The sequence below is a fragment of the Aegilops tauschii genome, chromosome 3, assembly GCF_002575655.3.
Source record: "Aegilops tauschii subsp. strangulata cultivar AL8/78 chromosome 3, Aet v6.0, whole genome shotgun sequence".
Lineage (NCBI taxonomy): Eukaryota > Viridiplantae > Streptophyta > Magnoliopsida > Poales > Poaceae > Aegilops > Aegilops tauschii.
The window spans coordinates 629,576,900-629,601,163 of record NC_053037.3 but is presented as its reverse complement, the minus strand read 5'-3'; the positions used below and the strand labels follow the sequence as shown (position 1 = coordinate 629,601,163).

The 24,264-nt window shown below is 44.4% G+C and overlaps 1 protein-coding gene across 1 annotated transcript; it reads left to right on the top strand.

Annotated features, from left to right (window-relative positions):
* Positions 1 to 382: 382 nt before the first annotated feature.
* Positions 383 to 2,784, top strand: LOC141020872 (protein FAR1-RELATED SEQUENCE 1-like). Its single transcript, XM_073495828.1, has 4 exons — positions 383 to 911; positions 1,289 to 1,446; positions 2,044 to 2,313; positions 2,392 to 2,784. The coding sequence occupies exons 1-4, from the start codon at positions 383 to 385 to the stop codon at positions 2,782 to 2,784; spliced, it is 1,350 nt and encodes a 449-aa protein (XP_073351929.1).
* The last annotated feature ends 21,480 nt before the right edge of the window (positions 2,785 to 24,264 follow it).

The following is a 24,264-nucleotide window of genomic DNA, read 5'->3' as shown; positions in this document are numbered from 1 at the left end:
AGGGAGTGTGTGGCAGCATCCAAAAAAGGAAAAAAAAATGCTTGATCTCAATGAGTTGCCTCCTGATCTCAATGAGCTTCCTCATGATATGGATCAGCAGCAACCCAGCATACAACAAGGAAATTGGACAGAAAATGGACAATCTATTTACTACACGCAGGCAAGTCGTGGTGGTAACCCTATGGGCCATGACAATGTGGCAGGCCAGTCATCAACCCGTGGTGCCCCTGTAGTGGTGTCTTTGCAGTCAGAGAGCCATACTCTTGATGACACGGGAACCGCGGCAAATGTTCCTGGTCCAACCAGGACTGAGCTAGGAGCTGGGGCTGTTGACGGAGCTGTGTAACTAGAAGAAGGAGAGGATGAGGCTGGTTCTCAACCTATGGAACCATATGTTGGCATGAGGTTTGACAGCCTTCAAATTGCTAAGGATCACTACAACAGTTACGCACTACGGATGGGTTTCTCTGTCAAGATGAACACCTCTAGGCGGACACCCCACACCAATGTATTGGTAAAACAACAGTTTTGCTGCAACAAGTTCAAGAAGCCCAAAGCTGATGATGGAGGAGCTGAGGCTCCTCCTATCCTGGACACTATTCCAGATCCAAAAACTGTTGACAGTGATGAGGAAATGGAAGATGAACCTCCAATCTTTGCTGAAGAGGAGGCTGGTCCAAGTAAGAAGAAGAAGAAACGGAAACGCGAGACAATAAAGCAGACTCAATGCAAGGCGAAAATGTTGGTGAAGCTGATAGATGGGCGATGGGAGGTGACACACTTTGTTCGTGACCACAATCATCCGCTCGTGAACAAACCTTCATTGTCCAAATACTTGAGATCCCACCAAGGCATCTCACCTGATGAAAAAGAGCTTTTGCGCATCTTGTATAACTGCAACTTGACTACAGGTGTGGTGTTTTCTATATCCCTTAAAGAATTAAGTTTCCCTCTAGGTAGTCCAGTGTGCAACTATTATGGTACTACTGTGCAACTGAAATGACTTAACTGTGCAACTGGTGTCCAACTTCCCATGTTGTTTGTATATCACTTTGGTGCTTGTTGTGCAACTAGATTGTCTTTACTGTGCAACTACACAATGTCCTGTATGCAAAAAGTGCAAAGTGTTTTTAAAAAGGTGCAGCTAGGTGTCCATTTCCTGCAATTATCTTATGTGCCAACACATGTCCTATTACTGTGCAGCTGGATGTGCGCATTCGTGCAACTAAAAAAAGGATATACTGTTTGTTTTTGTATTATGCATGACGTATGATGCATGTAATGGCAGAGTTCTACGGATCTGAGATGATGGTGCCGTTCGGACCAAAGGCAATAACAAATGTGTGTACAAGCTTCCGTAGAGATGACACAAAGGAGGGTGACATGATTGAGACAATTGCGCACTTCAAGGATATACAGAAAACCGATCCAGACTTCTTCTATAAGGTAAAATATGATGAAGAGGACAGAGTTGTCAACATATTTTGGGTGGATGGCTTAGCTCGAAAAGCTTATGCTGAGGCGTACCACGATTGCATATCGTTTGACACTACCTACATGACCAACATGTATAATATGCCGTTCGCACCCTTCATTGGAATAAACCGACATGGCCAATCTTTCATGCTCGGTTGCGCGTTTGTGAGGCAGGAGTTGGCATCAAGCTTTGATTGGGTCTTCCAAGCATTCCTAGAGGCTATGGGTGGCAAACCTCTTGACAACTTCATAACCGATCAAGATGGTCCAATGAGGCAGTCAATACAGAGCATCTTTCCAACCACCGTGCATCGATGTTGTCGATGGCACATCATGAAGAAGGCCCAGGAAAAAGTTGGTTGGCTGTTGTGCCGGAATCCAGGGCTCTCTGATGATTTCAACTACTATGTTGACTTCAGCTTCACTCCAGACGAGTTTGAACAGAATTGGGCTGGGTTAATGGTGAAGTACGAGGCTATGACATAGACACACTTTGAGAAGTTGTACGAATACATGTCAACTTGGGTGTCGTGCTACTTCAAACACAGGTTCTTCCCCTTTCTGCAGTCTACACAGCGTAGTGAGGGATTCAACGTTGTCCTAAAAAGATATGTGAACCCACACAACTCGATGCTGAACTTCGTCAAACAATATGAAAAAATTCAGAACCACATCCTTGCCAAGGAAGGCTGCAATGATTACAGGACAGAACACCTTGAGATTGAGATGTGGTCCAACTTCCCAATAGAGAAGCAAGCTTACAAAACCTACACTAGGGACCTTTACCGCAAGTTCAGAGAAGAGTTTGAGCTGATTGGACGTTATAATGCATTCCAAGTTGGTGCTTATATATTTGAGCTCAGACCAAACTAGGAATTTGTTGCCAAATATGGTTCTCGAAACTACTTGGTGCAGGCAAGGGTGGAGGAGGGTTCCTATTTGTGTGAGTGCTGTAAAATGGACAAGGACGACATCCTCTGTTGCCACATCCTCAAGGTGTTCACCCATATTGGAGTTGATGTCATACCGGAAAGGTACCTGCTAAGATGGTGGACACCTACTGCTCTACCTAGTGCGCCAGGGACTGGTTATGAGCAACCAAATGAAATGCCTCCTCAATCAAAGAAGCAGATAAGGGAGAGGATCATGATATACGATTTTCGGAAACTAGCAAAGTTTGCGAGTGGTTCTGATCTAGCACAAGCAATTGTATACAAGCATATGCGCGCAACACGTACCGAGATCGGCCACCTGAACAAGTCCAAGAAAAAGAAAAAAACCGACTGCTGCCACGGGGCCATCAAATGATGGCAACCCTCGAGGACCTCCTCCACCTCCAGGCCCTACACGGCATGGTCCTCCACCTCCTCCCCCGCCTGGCCCGACAAGCAGTGCCCCGCATGCTCCTCCCAATGGCCCTACAGGGAGTACTCACGGGCCTCACCATCCAGGTAATTACATGCCCAACACCCCCATCTAACTAGGTGTGTGATTTCAGTTGCACACATCATGGTGCCCAGTTGCACACATCATGGTGCCCAGTTGCACAGAACATGCTACCCAGTTGCGCACGCTATGAGCATCAAAATAAAACAACTAACTGGTTTTTCCTGTTCTAACTATAGCTGATGGCAACCCTCGAGGACCTCCTCCACCTCCAGGCCCTACACAACATGGTCCTCCACCTCCTCCCCCGCCTGGCCCAACAAGCAGTGCCCCGCGTGCTCCTCCTAATGGCCCTACAGGGAATACTCAGAGGGTTCATCATCCAGGTAATTACCTGCCCAACACCCCATCTAACTAGGTGTGTGATTTCAGTTGTGCACATCATGGTTCCCAGTTGCTCAGAACAGGCTACCCAGTTGCGCGCGCTCTGTTAGTTCAAGCATCAAGACAAACAAACTAACTTGCTCTTTCCTGTTCTGGCTATAGGTGATTACCGACCAAGTGGCATTACAGGCCGTGCTACTACAGATTTTTTTAACTTAATTTGCACAAAGCAACAAATTAGTTGCACAACATAAGCTGTGTGGTTGCAGAGAACATCAGTCATGGTTGCGTGAAAAAAAAACTAAACTTTTTATATGATTATTCCACAGGTGATCAAACACAAGCTCGTGATGGTCCTGCCAGTTGGAGGCTCCATCCCCAGCACAAGCCTATGATGATTTTGTGCCTAGGGATCCTCCAAGGTCTACTACAAAGGGTAGGGCAAAGAGTCGACGGTAAAAATCGGCGCTGGAGCTACACCCAAAGAAGAAAAACAAATACAGCCAATGCCAATCTACAGAGCACACTGCTGGTGTGTGTCCACTCAGGCTGCTGTGATTCTCTTGAATTGTCTGTATCAAAAATGGGAAAAAAGAAAAGAATGATGGTTTTTGAGCAATTTAGGGGGCAAAAAGTGGACAAATACAACAACTATGCTTTCTCCTCTCTAAGTTGTTTTCCTTGAATTAGTTAATGCACTGTGTAAAAATGGTTGCTATTTGTGCCTTTGTTGGCAAATCATTTAATATTTACTTGTCGAACAATTGTATGCCCAGTTCTCGTAATGTGTGAACAAAAGTGATGACATTTAGTTGCAAAAGAAATACTACTAGTATGCAACTACAAAATGTTTATAAAAATTGTGCAAACCTGCAAGGCATCGGAAAAAATGGCAAAAAAATAAAAAAAAAGTGTACCGACCTAGTCCTTTTCAAATCTCAGCACCTTCCCCCATGGGGCAGAGTTGTGCGGGCTGGTGACCCAATCATATGCCAGCTTCTTCCTAAGGTTGAGATCTTCCTTGGGCTCATAGTTGGGCAGTAGGCTCCCATTCCACTCAGTGGCGTTAAACAGTGCGAACAGACCACACTCATTGCTGCAGTGGGGAAAAAGAAAAAATGTTGGAGGCTTTTAAAACCAATAAGACAATATACTCTGTGGCACTGGGCAACTAATTATGTGTTCCTGTGCAACTACTTATGTGGCACTGTGCAACTAATTATGTGGCACTGTGCAACTACTGATGTTCAACTGAGAAAGTCATAAAAATGAAAAACAGATTGCAAACTAGTTTTGTGTCTTTAAAAACTAAATATTGTACAAGTAGGAAATTTTAAAAGACTACAGATTGATTGAAAAAAATAAAGAACAATGTAATGCTTCTTGTCTTACTTGCTAATCTGCTTTGGTACGTCGATGTCAATAAGCTGGAAGTGCTCGTGCTTTGGGTAATGCTTCCTCCATAGCTGGCATACTGCCCCCGCAATTGTAGAGGCGGTGTCCATCAACTCAATGTCTTCTACCTTTCTGTTTGAATCAAGGACTTCGAAATGTCCGTCCCTCAGGTTGATGTTGAAGAACCAATAATGCCTGCCTCCTTCGCGGTCGTTTACATTATCGCACTCAAGCACTGGCAGCATGACCTGCACGCGTGAACGATTCAGATACAGATACACCATAGGTAAGAAAAAACACTACAAAAATGAGATGTGAAAGTTGAAACAGGTTGGCAGAAGGTATTTGCCAACTAATAGATGTGTCATGTGCAAATGAACATGCTGTAGTGCCAAATATGAGATGGATCATGTGGGCACAGCACTCACCAAATCTTTCTTGTCGAGACGGTTCTTGTGTTCAAACTTCTTGTTTATCTCATTCGTATTGTAGATACCCTGCTGTAAATTGATCTGCATAAAAATTATAAACATGGCTCAAGCACTAGGGTATGAAAAGAATTCCTTGTTGGTCAACAAAAGTGGTACAAAAAAGGAACAGGGTATAAAGTTTTTGAAAAACTTACAGAAAATCTCAGTGGCATGACAACTTTCTTTGACCCTTCTGGTAAGTTATCCATGATGTGTATGATTCCAGTCTCAATAACAATTTTTGAAAGCCACTGCTTTGGCTTCATTGAATCAACTAACTCCTTCAAAGAAATGAAGAAATTACCATACCTGATTATCTCAGGGCTGCATAAAGAAAGACAAAGTTAGCTTGAAGGGTCACATAAAGAAAGAAAAAATGTGCAATTAAAAAAAACAATACTCTGCAATTTAAAGCACTGTTATGTGCAACATGCTCTGCTTGCTGTCCAACTAAGTGGGTGGTACTGTGCAAATGAAAAAAGATATGAATATAGGCTGTGGGGAGTTGGCTTGCCTGGTGTTCTCATCATCTAGTAGACTAAATAGACAGCCAACCCCCAACTAAGCAGAATAATAGACAAACGAACCTGGTACAAACAAGAAGCCAACTAGACAAACAGGAAACCAACCTAGTACTAATAGACAAACCAACTAGTGCAAAAAAGCAAAACATGTGGACAACCAACTAGTACATGGATGCAGCCAACTAATCAGGCAACTTGTGCAAACTGAACGACGCGTAGACAGCCAACCTAGCACAAAACAGCAAGCAAACTAAGCAGGGCAACTAGTGTCCAGTGTAGAACACATGGACAGCCAACTAGTATAGTGATGCAGCCAACTCAGTAGGCAAACTTGTGCGCCTGAACAGCGTGTAGACAACCGACTAGTACAAACAGTAAGACAACTAGTGCAACAGTAGAGCATATGGACAACCAACTTATATATGGTTGCAGCCAACTGGGAAGAACAACATAGAACTTGAACTCGACATAGAACTTGAAGAAGAACTAGGAGAAATCATGAACATATCTCAAACCCCCTGCCCTTGACAGCAACAGCCCTGGACAATGAACAACCGCTCTCCATCGCCCTTAAATGCCACAACGGGCGCCCTGGACGTGCATCACCTGCTAGCTTTCGAATACTGTAGCAATACAAGTGCCCGTGCCCTACCAAACTACACCACTCTGCTTTGCAATTAAAAAAACAAAAAGTGTGCAATTTAAAGCACTATTCTGTGCAACATGCTCTGCTTGCTGTGCAACTAAGTGGGTTGTACTGTGCAACTGAAAAAGATATGTACATAGGTTGTGGGGAGTTGGCTTGCCTAGTATTCTCATCATCTGCTCCTGGGATATGCTTGACCCAATACAACATGGCAGCGTAAAGCTTGTTGACTGCCTCGTTTGAGTTGAAGGTCTTCTTTTTGTTGTAATAAATGAAAGGAGACCTTTGAGATGCTCCGGGCCTTATTACCCTCCTCTGTCTTCTTGCAACAGGTGGTCCTGAAGAACTGCTCGTGCCAACTGCTGGTTCTCCGCATATCGGGGTGTGGCAGTTGTCTGGTGATCCAACATCTGGCTGGTGAGCTAATCCCTTGCCAGCATCAGCAGCAACGCATCCTTCATTCGTTGTTGCTGGGTCCAACTCATCCTCGTCTATGACAACCACATTTGCTTCCCCTGTTTGTGCTGCTGGAGCAAGTGCTGCAGCATGCCCAACATTATTCATCTATGCCCAGGTCGAAAGTTGGTGCATCGCAGTACCCGTCACCATGATAGCTGCAAGAATTTGATCTGCGTATGGGTTGAAGGCCAGGGGCATCTTCTTGCGGCACATTCACAGGTGCATCGTTCGCTGACTTGGTTCGCAGTAATGTTGTAGTTGGCGGCCTGGGAGGCTTGCACCTGCTTACAATGTTGAACACCTCCTCTTGTGTTAATCTGTTCTGAAAATCAGCTCTTGGTGATGCAGACTTGCTTGGATGCTCTGTGGTAGCTCTTGGACACGGCAGTTTGACAGATTGACAACCTCCTTCGGTGTTTGGCATTGAAGAATCTGTATGAATTGTCACCTTGGGGCTTGCGGTTGCAGTTGAGTCTTCCTTAACAACTCTGCTAGTTTTGACTGTGACCACTTCAGTTGGCACACTGGTATCTGCAGTTGGCACCTTTGCAGCCTGAGTTGGCACCAAACTAGCAGAACTTGGCAGTCCTGCAGAGTTGGATGTGGCACATTATTATGTCTCGTGTCTGGACCCCACACCTTCCCTGCCCTGTTCCTCCTTTGTGCACTTGGCAAACTTGACAATCTTTTGCTGCTTAGCTGGTTTAGGTGGGGCTGTTGACAGAGGAATCTTCCCCTTGATCTGTTGAACTCCTGTGATGGTTGTAGGCTCAATAGGTATTTCTGACACATCTTCAATGGTGGTTGGCTCTCTGATCACTACAGTTGGCACAACAGTTTGCGCCACAACTTCCTTGTCCACATTTATTTCTGCATCTACCCTCGGCGTCTGTTGCTTGGTTTGAGGCAACTTCAGATTCTTCTTCATTGTAACTCCTTTGCTCTTTTGGACCACATGAGGGTTTGCCACAGATGCTGCCTTGCTCTTGCTAGAGCTGATATCTGGAAGCTGCTTCAAATATTCCTTGTATTTCTCCTTCGAATGAACCCAATCAAGACCCTTCCCTGCTTCCTCCATGTCAATTGTATTCTTTTCAGCCTCACTCAAGAAGAACAGATTGTGGTCAACAGCAAAATCAATCTTGTCGCACATCTCTTGCTAGTGGAAATCTGGCACAGGGAAGGTGGTTGGCAAAGCTGGCTTCATGTTGCACAGCTTGAACATGTCAATGCTGCCCCGAGACTCCGCTTCATCATTTTTCTTTGACTTTGGTAGATTCTTGTCTTTCCAGCAAGTTTTGTCAATCAACATCTGTAGTGTGCTCCTGCTGCTCATTGAGTTGCTACTGCTGGCAGGGTTGGCAGATCTGGTTGTGTTGCCGCCTGTACCACCAGAACCAGGGGCATTGTCATCATCATCATCTGAACTGTCACTGCCTCCATTGGATCCCTCTTGATCATCAGGATCGGCATCCTCGTATTCCTCCCCGTCCTCTCCTTCCCCCTCACTACCATCGATTGCTGCAGCTTTGTTTCCATCTCCTTCTTTGGCTTCATTTTCTTGTTCCTCCTCCTCTGCCTCACTATCTTCTTCCTTGCCCTCCTCCTCTCCTTTGTCCTCCTCCTCCTCTTCCTCCTCTTCCTTCTCCTCTTCCTTCTCCTCCTCCTCCTCCTCATCATCCTCCTCCTCATCATCATCATCCTCTCCTTCTTTGTCCTCCTCCTCTGATTCATCCTCATCTGACTCCCCGTCGTCTTCAACATCTTGTGGTACTTCCATTTCATCATCTTCGTCTGACTCCTCCTCAATGAACTCTTCTTCTTCTGGTATAGGTGAAACCCGTCTCTTCCTTTTTGGAGCACGGCGTGACGGAGCGGTTCCCGTTGATGTCTACTGTACATATGGATCAACATCTGGTTCCTCATCATCGATCTTGGCAACTGCTTCAATGAAGGTGCCAACCTGTTCAGTTACTGCCTTGCACAAGTCATTGACCACTTTGGCAATCTTTGTCTTTTTCTGCATCAAAAAATTGAGTACTCATTCAATTATAAATAGTTTAAAAAAAAGAAATGTTGGTAAATGATCGAAACTGATTTATGCAAAAGACTTACCTGGGGATTGTACGTTAGTGGTAATTTGGATGCAACGAATGCTTGAGCTTGCAAAAGACCACCAAACAGCGGTGTCTGCTCCATGCCCCTATACTCCTCTTTAAGCTGGTGTGAAAAGGAGAAAAAGAAAAGGACAAGGTTATCAAAGCAGATATTGTGTTGAAGGAAAAACAGAATGTTATAACTTGTGCAACTACAACAAAATGTTGGGCAGACAGGATTCTACATGAATGCAACTGCACAAAACCAAAAAAAAAGAGCACCCCCAAGAGGTCACCTGAAAAGAATGTTTCTGCCAACTGTTGTCACACATCTGTGCAACAAGATAAGTAAAATTGTGCAACTTGAAACATATGATGTCTCATACAAAAATGAACATGTGACCACATGCCAAAAACTAGAGCTACAAGATGTGCAACTACAGGCATTATTGTGCCATCTAATTACAGTTTTTGCGCAACTACCAAAAAGTGTCTACCTAAATTTCTACCAACTTGTGCAACTGAACAACATACGCAAACAACTGAAGAGCATAAAGACAGCCAACCCCCAACTAAGCAGACTAATAGACAACCAACCTAGTATAAACAGGAAGACAACTAATGCAAAGTGCAGAACATGTGAACAGCCAACTAAAAAAAGGGATGCAACCAACTGGGTAGAATTTTGTTCAACTAAACCAAAAACTAGTTCAATCAGCAATTGAATTTTCTGCGAACTGTTGTCACACATCTGTGCAACAAAGATAAGTAAAACTGATTATAGTTTTACTTATGACCACATGCAACTTGAAACATGTGACCACATGCCAAACTAGAGCTACAAGCTGTGCAACTACAGGCATTATTGTGCCAACTGATTACAGTTTTTGCGCAACTCCAAGTGTCGAAAAGTTGGTCTCCAAATCGTATATGCACCTACCAAGGAATTAAAACTGGGCAGAAATGAATAGAACATAAAAATAGCCACTGTTGAAAAAAAACAAAAGGGAACTCACTTGTAATTTGCCGAACACACCAGGAGAGATCGTGTCCTTCTTGATCACCTTGGCAATTAGGTTACTGTCCCATGCATTCGATCGTATAGCACAGTTGCTTACTGGGATGTCATGAACGAGCACGTCAAGGTACAGGATCTGCCGCAGAACCAAAAAAGAAAAACCAAATTTCAGTTATTATGAGGGGTATTTTTCAGAAACTATGACTGCACAAAAAGAAGAAAAACACATTGAAGTGCTAGTTTCCACTCACCATCAAGTGATACAAGCAGCAGCAAACAGTTTGCTTCGCCTGGTCCATGTTCCGGAAAGCTTCATTGATGTGTTCTGCTACAAAAAGGCAGATGTTGAAGTTCTTGAGGTTTTCATGATCTAGCATGAGTCCGTAGCACTTTGGGCTCAGCCTCAGGGCCGTGGTTGGTGCTAGGAAAGTGCTGAATGCAACCGCAAGCCAAGCCATAAAGAATGTGTCATCCGTTCTTCCCCCATATCCTTAATCATCTTGGTCCATGTAATGATCTGGGGATGAGAACTTCCAGTTATGTTGAAAGTCTCTCTGAATCTCCTAGTTGTATCCTTGTCAATTTTATAACTGACTTTTAGACCCCTGTTAGGAAGATCAAATACCCTTTGAACACTGTCAGCATCGACACGGATACTTCCCCTGCTTGGGAACACCATTTCAGATGTCTTTGGCTGGTAGGACTGCACCAGGAATTTACTGAAGTCCCCTGGAAGTGTATCTCATAAGTTCAATAGGCCCCCAAACAACCTTGAAACTAGCTCTGACTTCTGTAGCGGGGATAGCGAGTTGTTGAACTTCGCAAACCGCCCTGGTGATGCCCTTAACCTGCCAGCTTGTGATGGTCGCTCCACATCTTCCCGGGCGGCCACCTTAACTCCTTCAATGCTGGTCTGATGATGAAAAAATAAAAAATAAAAACACAGGACAGAAAACTAAACTTTGAAAAAACTAGCAATGATCGTGTGGATCAGTATTGCAAAAATTGTATAAACATAAAATGGATCATGCCAACTGATATGGTGTTTTTGTGCAACTAAGAAAGCTCATCATGGCAACTGAAGACTACCAGTGTGCAAACAGCAGAAAACTAGGAAAACATACTAGACCTGACAACTACAGAAAGTTCTAGGGGATGTGCAATGATAAAGCATGATGTTGGAAAGAAGATAATAGCAACTAAAAAACGGTTTGCAAGAAACAGTTCAATAGCTCCTAAACACACGCAAAAAAACCACATACCTCAGCATCTGCTGCGGAAGATGAGGCAGCTCCTCCACCAACTACTGCCTGCACAAAAATGGTGAAAAATGATGTCAACTACAAGGATGTCAACTTCTGTGAAAACTATATGTACATCAAGATGACCAGTGATGTCAACTACAAGATGGTAATTGAGCAACTGGAACAAAAATAGTTGTGCCAAGAGCATCATAAATTCATCAGCCCCTAAAAACCCGAGAAACATTGATATTCAAAGATTTACTTACCCTAGTAGATGATTCAGCTCGCCTTGCTGCTACTGCACGTTTAGTCCGCTTTACAACCCGAAACCGATCAACATCCTAAGAAAATAAAAAAACATGGGTGTGGGAAAAAATTATTATATGACCCAAAATAAGGTGAATGTGTAATCAGCATGCCCTTACCTCAACTTCCTCTCCCTGCTCAACACTACGTTTTGGGCGTGGCTGGCGATTAGCAGCACGCTTTGTCCTCCGGCGAAGGGACTGACTTCCAGAACACTAATTATGCAACCAAAAAAACATGAAAAAAAGGACATAAGCATACATGGATAAGTTGAAAACAACTCAAATATGCAGAAAAAAATGAGAAAAATACATCTCCTTCATTGCCATCAGCTTCTCCTCCTATTATAACCATTTTTAGCCTGTGGGAAAATACAAGAAAAGAAAACATAGTTAGAAGATGCGCAAAATGAAGTACAGAACCAACTAGTACATGGATGCAGCCAACTAATCAGGCAACTTGTGCAACTGGACGACGCGTAGACAGACAACCTAGCACAAAACAGCACGCAAACTAAGCAGGGCAACTAGTATCCATTGTAAAACACATGGATAGCCAACTAGTATAGTGATGCAGCCAAATCAGTAGGCAACTTGTGCAACTGAACAGCATGTAGACAACCAACTAGTACAAACAGTTAGGAACAGTAAACCAACTAACCAAGACAACTAGTGCAACTGCAGAGCATATGGACAACCAACTAATATATGGATGCAGCCAACTGGGGAGAATTTTGTGCAACTACAAACATATACAACAAGTTCAATCAGCCATTGCATTGCACACAGCATGCGCACATCTAACGAACAGCAACATGAACTCAACATAAAACTTGAAGAAGGACTAGGAGAAATCATATAAACCAACTAAAGTTTAATTGTGGCAAAGTAATGACTAGGCAGAAAATAGTTAACTAAAGGCAACAAGCTCATTATGATAACTTGTGCAACTAGGACAAAACAGAACTTGTGCAACAAGAATAAACAATATTGGAAAATTGGTAGGCATTGTAACTAATTTGCATAAATAATGGACCCTGGTTGCACACAACAGGGGGAACACACATGAACAACCACATACACAACAAGACTGACAGATTGGGTAGACCATATTAGCAACTTGACCACGAAAGCAAAGCAACTTGTGCAACTGGGACAAAACAGAACTTGTGCAACAAGAATAAACAATATTGGAAAATTGGCAGGCATTGTAACTAATTTGCACAAATAATGGACCCTGGTTGCACACAGCAGGGGAAACACACATGAACAACCACATACACAACAAGACTGACAGATTGGGTAGACCATATTAGCAACTTGACCACGAAAGCAGAGCAACTTGTGCAACTCAAAAACAGCATATATACAGCCAACTAGTATATGGATGCAGCCAACTAATTGTGCAAATGAACAACATATAGACGGTCAACCTAGTGCAAAACAGCAAACCAACTAAGCGGGACAACTAGTGCAGGTGTAGAACATATGGACAGCCAACTAGTAAAAGTGATGCAGCCAACTGAGCAGGCAACTTGTGCAACTGAACAGTGTGTAGACACCCAACTAGCACAAACTGGTGCAACTGCAGAACATAGGGACAGCCAACTACTATATGAATGAAGCCAACTGGATAGAATTTTGTGCAACAAACAGAAAATCCTCTCTGCCTATATCTTTGTACAACAACTTCAAATCAGCCAATACATTGCGCACAGCATTACGCACATCTAACAATATCTGTGCAACAACTTCAAAATCAGCCAACTGGGTACATCAACTTGTGCAACCGGACTAACAATGAATACCAACTAGTTCAAACATATATCCAACTAAGAACGAACAACTTGTGCAACTGGAACACAAGTGTCTACCAACTACACATCAACTCTTGCAAACTCGAACACAACTAAGAGACAACAAGTTCACAGAATCGCAAATGCATAGCCAACCAGTTCATAAACTTCCCGCAGCGGCCATGAACAACGAATCAAGGACGAATCACGGGACAAAAACCACCACCACCACTACCGCACAAAAACGAAGCAAAACACAGCAAGGGCTCCCCCTCTATGCAGCCCGCCACATCCGCCACCCGTTGACCTAGACACCACCTCGCCACCGGCGACGAGACAGAGAGAGAGGGAGGATAGCAGAGGGCAGTCGCAGACGTCTGCCTCGAGCGCAAATCCAACAACCACCTGCACCAACAACAAACGCATTCCCCCCACGAATCCCCACCATTACAGATCCAATGACACTGTGACTAGTCGAACGGAAGCACACCCTTCCCACCCGAAAAGCGTCTACACCAAAACAACCGTGCGAGGAAGTTGATGCCACAGAAACCCTAGGAATCCCAGCCCGCCATTTCCGCCGCCGACGACCTCGAGACGACCTAGACCCCCGGCGATGAGACAGAGAAAGGAGAGATGCACTGGGTACCTGCAACGCCGACGAGGGCCAGCAGCGAATCCCCGCGCGGTCCACCGGAGATTTGGAGAGGCGCGGCACGATTTCGCCGCGGAGCGAGAGCGAGGGTGGAGGAGAGGAGCGGAGAATAGGGGAGGAACAGGAAAGAAAGGGGGAGAAAGGGCGAGAACGGCTCGCGTTTCGAAAACGGCCGCCCACGATCTAGACATGTGGGTACACGCTCGTCCGGATGAGGACAAACCGGCCACAAGCGCGCGGTTGGACGAAACCGACCAGGCGACACCTGGCGCTCGCGCGAGGCCGATTGCAAGCGATCGTGCGGTCGCGGGCCGACCGCCCGGTTCGTTTAGTTGGTGCGCGGCCATTTTTTAGATTTTAGGAAATAAAAACGCCTTTGTAGGAACCCAACCGCCGTGATGAAACTTCACTGCGCCTACCGCCGCCACCGGAAGCCGATCGATTCCGATAGTTTCTCATCACGCTCCTAGCCCCGCCATCGGCCCTCCAGCTGACACGTCCACCGCCGATTCTGGTGGCTAACCCACCCATCCAACGGCTGAAATGTTCATCGTCGCACCACCATCACGCAGAGGTCGAGACCTCCATTCCAATGAATTGGTAGGACCATAGCCTTGCCGATCAACTGGGCTGCACCCGTCGGGCCTCCGCCAGCTGGAAGTGAGCTTACTGTCCAACGACTGTTGGATCCACCCGTCAGCGACTGAGGCTAAACTTTTAGGGCACCTGTTTTTTGGTAGGAGATAATCTCTCTTTTGGTGCCCAAGAACGTCTCTGTTGGAAATGCTTTTGTAGGGTTTGAAGAAGCGCTCTAAGAAAAGAGTAAAAAGGCCCCAAAAAAGGCAAGCATTGCGCCGTTGGCCCTTCCTAGCCTAGTCTAGCCTAGCCAATTGAATCATTTCGTTTCATTCTTCAGGCATCGTGCTGCTGATCCATCATGATCATCTTTTTATTCTCATTTTCTGCAGGTGCTCTTCTCTCTGTGGTGAAGCTTCTTCATGCACTGATTTTGATTTGGTGGGAGAAAGCATATCTAATCATATCAAGAAGAAAAGAAGGAGTAAAACTGGAGTGATTATTAACACGCAGAATCTGCCATGCAGTTAAAGTTGTTGATTCTTAGCCTTTTCTCCTCCATTTGTTCCCGTTGGATGATCTACATACATAAAAGTAAGAACAGCACTGGTTAGCGAGTAACAAGTACAGGATGACTACATTTTTGGAAACAGGGTACACATTCAGTTATCATCAACATGTCACCCTGCAGCAAATTTTACTGGAAATTTTTTCAGAGAGTGGATGGAAACACGAGTACAGCAATCTGGAACGATACATTAAAAGTGTTCCGCTCGGAATAATTACCATATCAATTTTCCTTTTTCACAAGCCTCTCCATGGAGGCTGCTCCATGTCCTCCATATCAATTTTATTTTATCAATAGTCCACCGATTGACACTAGGTCTGGACATTTCGCAATTGACAGTTGCTCCAGTGATTTGAGACAACTTCTCCATACTTCTCCTGGAATGAATGTTATGCCCGGAAATGCCTCCGGCATCAGTGAGACAAGGAATGTCAGGTTCTTCAGGCAGTTGGGAACACATGCTCACATCTCCTCCATCTATGCGGACCACCAGTGGAAATATGAAGACACATAGCAACCTTTGTACAGAAGGTGAATACTAAAATCCTCTCTTCGATTACAAATAGTTTGACGGATCTCGAATCGACATGAGATCCCTAGGTTTAACCTGCTGTTGACTAGTAGTGGAAGAGGATTTCTCATCAATATGAGCCTCAGGATTGTGGAAACTTGGTTGTGTGGCTTCCTCTGCTCTGACATAAGATGAGATTGATTTGACGAAGACCATATGGAGAAGGGTCCTTAGTTGTTCTCGAGCTTCGTAAACCTACAAGCTTACAACAGATAATGCACAAATTTACATGGTCGCATCCTAATGCCCTCACAACCGTGAACCTTTTTTTTTTTGCAGGAGGTGCAAAATTTAAGTTGTTCAACAATAAGTCACTAGGTTGCTGTCCAGCTTTGATCTCCTTCAACAAGCATGAGTGCTAAAACTTGTCCCAAGAATGAGCTTTTAGTGTGGAGTTACTCGTCATGATCTAGAATCTCTCTCAATCACACGAATATATATGGCTCCTATTCCTAAAATGTATATGCATGTGTAGTGGCTTATGTGTGGTTTGGTGGGGTAATGGACTAAGCAAACCTGAAATTCAGTTATTGCAAAGTTAATTAAGTATCCAAAACTAGTACAATGAAGCCTTGTCATTCCAGTCACAGGGGAGAAATATCTCAAAAGAAAAAAGTGATGTCAAAAGGAAAAAGTGATCTGCGCGGGAGAATGATCTGATATCTAGAAATAATGATGCCATCATTATCGGATATCGGATACTGGGCAGCAGCTGATGATTGCACAAGGATATGAAGTATACGCTAATTGACTCCCCCCGCTAAAAAAAAATCAGAGCCTCTTAATTTTTGATTGCCAGCACTCTTTTTTTCTTTTTCTTTTGCCTCTTGATTGCGAGCGCACTCTTTTTCCTTTTTTTTCCTTTTCCCTTTTCCCTTTTTCTTTTTTGGCTCTAGATTGCCAGCACTCATTCTACCTCTTTCCAATAAGTATTTTCTTAAGACTTGCCCACTAGATGGATGGCTCTGTTTACAAAGGATTGTGGGGAGTAAATCAATGCACGCTGACCACCCTAAATATGAAAGAGCGGTATGCAAACTTTACATAACGACACACGGCGGGAAGAAGTGGCTTATACAAGGTGAACGAATACACTGATGGAGTACGCAAGATCGCGGTGTATGAATTCCAGTGCAAAGATACACAAACGGATGAAGTGGCTTATTGAAGGTGAATGGATACACCAACCAAGAATGCAAGATTGCACTGAAAAGTGTCGAAGAGGGTAGCAATCGAAGTAAAGAAAGAGAGTGACTGGCTTTCAAGAGCTTCTGACTAGATGGATACAGAGTTAACAAAGCTCACCAAATATTTAGATTGCACAAACGGTGGTTCAGTTTTTATTATGTATGGCTCTGGTGGGACAAAATAATAATCTAAACCAATCGAAGTGACACCAACTTATTGCACTCAACTCTTGGGATTTTGATTAGGAGTCATTCAGAAAAATAGCTACCTAGCTAGGTCAATCTTGGGATTATGTGAGGGCTAGAATGTGACCAAATAAATTATATGCACGATCCAAGGTAAACTAGCATTTGAATAAAGCGAGAAAACTGTATACCATACCTTGTCCCAGCATTCTTTCATTAACTTCATGCCCGCATTCTGCTCTTCAGCTCTTTCCTAACCTGCGTTGGTACAACATAATTTAAGTTTTAGTAATTTGCATTTTGTACATGACACCCAGACCTGACTCCAGGAATTAGTATAGAATTTTATTTTTACACTTTATCCTTGTGCCGTTTGGTTTAAAATCAACAAGATAGGAACGAACGATTACCTTAGCGGAAAATTTTGTTAGTTTGGAAATGGAAGCCTTTCTATTGATTCTTTGTCAACTGTCTAGGTTATACAAGCACCAAAGGGGAAGGCGTCTCGTTGTGGCGTCCACCAACATGCAAATCACCAAGTGACAATGCAGCTCTGAGAATTTCAGGTTCAGGACAAACGGCAGATTCATATAGCTTCCTTGACTGCAAATAAGCCAAAGGCCAATATTATTGACAGAAAGCATGCAAAGTAAAATCATGAGACAACCTTTGCAGAAAGCTTACCTTGTGCATCGTCGAGACAATTGACTAACTTGAGATCCGTTGAAGACTAGTCCATATATAACTTTCATTGCTTCGCGTGCAGTGAATAATACAATTTTGAATTTATGAAGTGCTAGATAACCAGGAACAAAAACTGAGAATATATTATGTTAGGACTTAATTAGGATCAATTAACAAAGTAGAAAATGATTTTAACATATATTTCTTTGGCAGGAATTCCCAAGGCTCCCAAGTCTATAGCAGGTCATTTACCATCTTAAAGTTCCTGACTGATCCATTACTCCTGCCTATGATGGCTTCAGGGTAAGGCGGCAAAAGACTAGCATTAATTCACATCTGTTGGAATAAGTATACCCAGGACGTACTGCATGACATTTTCTGCAAAGTTAAATTAGTAAGATTTGAAAAGATAAATGAAAAATGAGATGTGATTCTGAAATAAATGGTGAATACATGACAGAATTCCATGATTTCCTCAGAACATTTCTTTGTGGGGGTAAAGTTCCATTTTGGACGTACGTACTTACCAGATATATAGATTTATGTAGAGGGAGAAGATACCACACATGTCGTGTGCATGGCTAGAAGAATGTACATTGGAATCCCAAGAAGCCCTGTACGTGCAGTAGATGGAATGTACATACTGTTAAGATTAAAAGGTAACAACGAGGTAATTAAACCAAGCGAAAGAAAGTAGTAGCTTATTGTGTGTGTGGTCTTGGATCAGGAAAAGCAAGGAAGTGGTTGTTAATTACCTTGGATCAGGAAAAGTAGTCTATAGTCTGATTAATGGGATGCCCCCGATTAACCGTCTGCATTGCTGTGTTAGCTCCTCATTTTTGCAATCGCGGACATCTAACTCTTGCAGCGAGGTGGGAAGGCCATTCTTTGGCAGCGACCTCATGGCTGGACAGTACCAGATCTTCAGTATCCTGAGGTTGGTGAGCTTGTGCAGCCCTTCTGGGAGACACCGGAGGTTGGTGCATCTGAAGACCTCTAACTCTTGCAGCGAGGTGGGGAGGCCATTCTTTGGCAGCGACCTCATGGCTGGACAGTACCAGATCTTCAGTATCCTGAGGTTGGTGAGCTTGTGCAGCGACTTCATGGCTGGGAGGCACCGCAGCTTGGTGCACCACCCAAATTTGAGCCCCTGGAGGGAGGTGAGGAGAGAAAGAGCCTCCTCTTGCTCCTTGCTGAAGCGATCCACCTCTTTATCATGAAAGGATAATTTGGTGAGGGAGGAAGAGAGGAGGCGGCAGATGGGCGTAGTTAAGATTGTTGCGATATCATCCGTCATGAGTTCCTGCAGTTTGGAGACCGCCTGTGCGGGAGCGGGACCCTGAATGCCAGCAAAGAATTTGGGGCTGTCGCTGACACTTAATGCGGTGAGCTGACCATGGGTAAGGAGAGGCAGTGCTTATGCCGTAATTTCTTTATTGTGTAGAATAGGTTTGTTCTTAATGCCTACTAGTTACTGCCATCATTCGCTATCTGAACAAAAATCAGATGTAGTCGACCGGGCCGAAACATTTGCCTCTAACAGGCTTGGTTTTTAGCGGGCCACAATTGGGCCGGCCTGCATCTTTCTTGGGCCCGAATGGTTGGGGCCTTCACACTTTGCGCGAGGCCCACAACTTACACCGGCCTATATTTTAGTTGGGCCTTGTGTGGACCCAGCGCTTAGTTTGGCCCAGGTAGCGTTGGGCCATTAACAGGCTGAATATTGTACTGGCCTGTTACGGCCTAGATGAAACCATGGGCCTTTAGCAGGCCGAAATGCATGTTGGGCCTCAATTTTCACTAGTCGTCGATGGGCCTTTAGCACGCTGAAATGTAGACCGGGCCTTTTGGGCCCAGTTATATCACAGGCAGTTACCAGGCTGAAACATATCTCGGGTCTTAGTTGGCCCACTAATATCATGGGCCTTTAAGAGGCCGAAAGCTTAGTACAGACATCAACAGGCCGAATTATGCGATAGGCCTTTAACAGGCCCAAAGTCACGTTGGGCTTAACTGTTGCCACCTTTATCACGGGCCGTTAGTGGGCAGGATGTCCCGTCGGACCATATATGGCCCATGGGCAGCACGGGCCATTCCCAGGCCGAAAGTCACACCGGGCTGAAATGGGCCCATGTATACATCGGGCCTCTAACAGGCCGAAAGTCACTGGGCTGTAATTGGGCCCAAATATTCGGCGAACAATTAACGGGCCAGATCTGGCTTCGGGCCGTAAATGGGCCCAAATATTCGGCGAACAATTAACGGGTCAGATCTGGCTTCGGGCCGTAAATGGGCCTTTATTAAGCAGGTCATTATTGGGCTGGCCTACTAGCACCTGAGTAAGTACTACGGGCCTCTGACTGGGCGGCCTTTTTAACCTATACGGGCCTCTGTTGGGCCCAGCCACGTGTCGACGTATCGTAGGCATGTCTCCTCCAATGGACGGGCGACATCTGGCCCACTGACGAGCTAACAAGTGTTCCCTTCGGCCAATCAGAATTTTACATGTGGAAATTTCCCATTGGTCTCGGCTGTTAACGAGTTATCGGATCCAAAACCGGATCCGATAGCTTAACGGCGTTCCGTTACGGTGGATGCCACGTGTCGGTCATCCTTGACGAAAGCACTTCTGTGACGCGCGATTTATCGTCATGGAAGTGCACACTTCCGTGATGATAATTTTGGTAATGTCATGGAACACTTCTACGACAGCATAGGTATGACTATCTTAATTCTGTCATAAAATCGTCATGGATGTACATGCATGACAAAAAACGCGACCTACTGTGACAAACACGTATCATCACGGAAGTGTATTTTTTTGTAGTGTCTGCTTATGATGTGTGGTACATGGTTATGCCGAAGTGTGCTGGTAACCTCACCAACTAGCCAAAGAGATTACCACACATCAAATGTTGCATACAACCAAACACCATGCCTTTGGTTTGTCCACTAACATGTAGGCAACCAAACACCAGGCAATGTGGTTCTGCCCATGTAGGCAAAAGGGCATGCAGGTAAACCTGTGAATAGTTTGGTCTCAAACCATAGTTCTAATTTGGTTTTTCAATTGGGCTACTTTAGTTTGGTTGTAATGGGCTGAGCCGTTGTTGCAATTTGGTTTGGTCTGGGCTTTAGTAATTAGTAGATTGGTTTGGTTTGGTCTGGACTCAGACAAATCGGTCTCAGACTGGTTTCAGTCTACCTAGGAAAACTGGTCGAGTGAACAATTTGTACCTCACACGAGACGCCGGCCAATCACTAGTAGAAAAACTACTTTACGTGAGACATATTAGTCCCGGTTTGTAAATGAACCGGCATTAATGGTATCATTAGTCCCGGTTCGAACGGCTATGCATTAGTCCCGGTTCATTTGTGACCTATAGTACCGGTTGGTGGCTCCAACCGGTACTACCCCCCCCCCCCTTAGTACCGGTTGGAGCCACCAACCGGTACTAAAGGTGGTGCGCTGCCACCCGCAGTGCACAATGTTTAGTCCCACCTCGCTAGTTGAGAGGATCTCGCACCGGTTTATAAGCCCCGTCGCGGCTACCGTGTCGAGCTCCTCTCTAAGCATGCCTTTGTGGGCCTATTGCAAGTCTTCTGCCCTGTGGGGCCTACTGGGCCGTACAAGCTTGCATCCTGGCCCAACTAGAGGTTGGGTTTCTAGTCGTATGCAGGCCGTGCCGGCCCAGTAGGCGGGCTTTTTTCCTTTATTTTAATAAAAAATTCAAAAACAAATCCCTCAGACCACGACCTTTAGTGCCGGTTCCAGAACCGGTACTAAAGGTCCTTATGAACCGGTACTAAAAAGTCGTTTTTCTACAAGTGAATACTTCCCGCTTCCAGGCTTCCAGCTTGGGTTAGGGATCGCTGGCCGCCGCCGGCCGCTTCCCCCACCCATCTGCCGCTGTCGCGGCGCCTCCGGACTTCTCAATCACCATGCACGCCCACTCATAGTTGCCGCCGTCTCCCTGCCCGTGCGCCCTTCCGAATAGAAGCTGTTGCTGCCTCGTTGCCGGTACGTCGGCCGGAATCGTAGCTGCCAGCGCCTCCCCGTTCCCCGGATGCTCCATCCCACCTTCGTCCTCCTCCCTCCCTCCGTACCATGTTCTTCCCATTTTTTTCAGAAATTTGGGATTAGCCTGTACAAAATTGCATACAAGCTGTACCAATTTGTCCATGGTTTGATTTTGTGGATTCAATCCAAAATTGAGGAACGGTTTGGATTGGATTGGGTTCAAAAACCTACAGTTTGGTTTGGTTTGGGTTCTAGCTGAATTCTTCTGGATCGGTTTGATTTGGATCCTGTGTGTGTAGTCATTTGGACTGGGCTGGCTTTGGTCTGGATGTGAAACTATTCACAGGCTTACATGCAGGCAACCAAACAACTTGCAGATGGTGCATTTGAGGCTGCATTTGCATAGCCAGGCTGAGTTGAGAAGGCTATGCAATGCAGCTACTGTAGACTACGGCAACCAAACACACCCATAGCTGCTGATATATACTTGTTCCTACAGACGTAACCAAAATTTAGTTTGGCTGGCTGTAACATGTATTGATATAGTATCTTTTTGTTGATATGGATAAATTAAAAATCTTGACAGCATTTTCACAAAACTTTTTGGCATGACCTCTCTTTATTTTTGTACCATTTCATATGTCACAAAAATATAAATGATAATTCACATATTCAGCTCAGTAAGATGCAAATGTGCCCATAGACTTGACAATAATGAAAAGGTGAAGCTTTTCCCTTGTTTAAAAAACAATCCAGAAGAATAGGTATAAAAAAATTATTACAAGCATAAGGTGAGTTCTTGACTCACAAGTTGCATCCAAAAACATAAAGTGAGTCCTCATCTCACTACACACATGACAAGATCACAAGAGACACTGACTGTACGAACTCAATCCAAATGCATCGGCTTCGTGAAGAACTGACACAAATTTTATAAAGATTCAGTACACAGTAGGAGATCACAAAATGGCATGCTACACTCCTTTTCTCCTCTTTGGGGTGAGCTTCTTGGCGGGCTTAGGCCAACTTTTGGTGGAGAAGTGGGATTCCCCGTTTCCATAGAAAGTTGCCTACATAATACATCATTTTCATGCATTACAAATATAGCACCAATGTTATACACATTTGAAGAAAGACATTAGTTTTTCTCACCTCCTTGTGATTGGACCAGGGCTGCCTTGTAGGACAGCCAATGAAGATGTCGCTCCAAGAGGGCTATTAAGAGCTGATTGACTGCACAAAAAAACATTTTTATAATATATAAAGACATGGCACGTTTGGAAAGATATTGCAGAAAAGTGAAAAAGGTTACCTCCTGGTTATAGGGCGAGGGCTGGCTTGTAGGACAGCCAATGGAGACATCCCTCCAAGACGGCTACCAAGAGATGTTTGACTGCACAATATGCATTGTTTGAGAAAAAAAAATATCTCATGTACACTTGAGAAATTGAAGAGAAGCATAAATTGTTACCTCCTTGTGACGGGATGAGGGCTAGCTTGTATGAGAGCATCTCCTGGGATTGTACATTCAACATCAACTTCAGTGTTTGGTTTTATCTTTCTAGGTTTTGGTTTCCTGTCAACAAATTCAATTCAACCACTGTTACAAAACAAACAATAGAGTAAATGTGAAGCAATACAAAATACCTTTTCTTCATTCCATTAGTTGGGCAACCAGCTTGCCTATGCCCCAATTGCTTACACTTCTTGCACCTGTTTTGGCTTCCTAATTGACCTTTCGATGGTGGTTTCTTTGTGAAGGATTATTTGTGATATGGCCCAAGCAATTATAAAACAAAAGGTACACTATTTGTGAAGGATATAGATAATTGAAATTTACTTCTTAAGACTCTGTTTTGCTAAAAAAATAAGCCTTGCATTCTTACGTCTTGTCGTGTCTCTAATACGGGCCTCCACAAAACCGATGTAGAGCACTAAAAAAATAAATGCAGACATGAAAAAATTTAATCGATCGTCAGCCATTTGGGAAATACATACGGGAGCCAGTAGTTAACGAGCGCTCCTTCGGGAGCCTCGCAACGATCAGCGCCACTTGACGCGCTCTCAGCCATTTGCCATGTGTCGCATTCTGGGCGCTCCCTTCGGATTTTGTTTTTTTTTCCCACGCGTTTTTAGCTATTTAGACGGTTTTTTTTTTTGGTTTTTTCGACGTTTTGGTTTTCCACCGGTCTTCCTTAACTTTTCGACCAAAAAAATTTAAAAAAAAATTGCGCGAAAAAACGTGTTTTCGTTTTTTTCCTTCCACGAGAGTCACGGTTTTGCTTTCGCGAGAGTCACGGCCGTGCCTCTCGGAAATAGAAAAAACGCATTTTTTGTTTTTTTTCTTTCGCGAGAGTCACGGTTTTGCTTCTGCGAGAGGCACGGTTGTGCTTTCACGAGAGTCATGGCCGTGCCTCTCGAAAACGAAAGAAAATGTGTTTTCTGTTTTTTTTTCTTTTGCGAGAGTCACGGTTTTGCTTCCGCGAGAGGCACGGTTGTGCTTTCGCGAGAGTCACGGCCGTGCCTCTCAGAAACGGAAAAAACGCGTTTTTTGTTTTCTTTTTCTTTCGCGAGAGTCACGGTTTTGCTTCCGCGAGAGTCACGGCCGCGCCTCTCA

What these genes read in the sequence shown, in the direction of transcription:
- LOC141020872 (XM_073495828.1), top strand. Translation starts at nt 383, where the DNA reads ATGGAACCATATGTTGGCATGAGGTTTGACAGCCTTCAAATTGCTAAG. An exon ending in TAACTGCAACTTGACTACAG is followed by an intron (nt 912 to 1,288) that starts GTGTGGTGTTTT and finishes ATGTAATGGCAG; the next exon opens with AGTTCTACGGATCTGAGATG. An exon ending in GACGTTATAATGCATTCCAA is followed by an intron (nt 2,314 to 2,391) that starts GTTGGTGCTTAT and finishes TACTTGGTGCAG; the next exon opens with GCAAGGGTGGAGGAGGGTTC.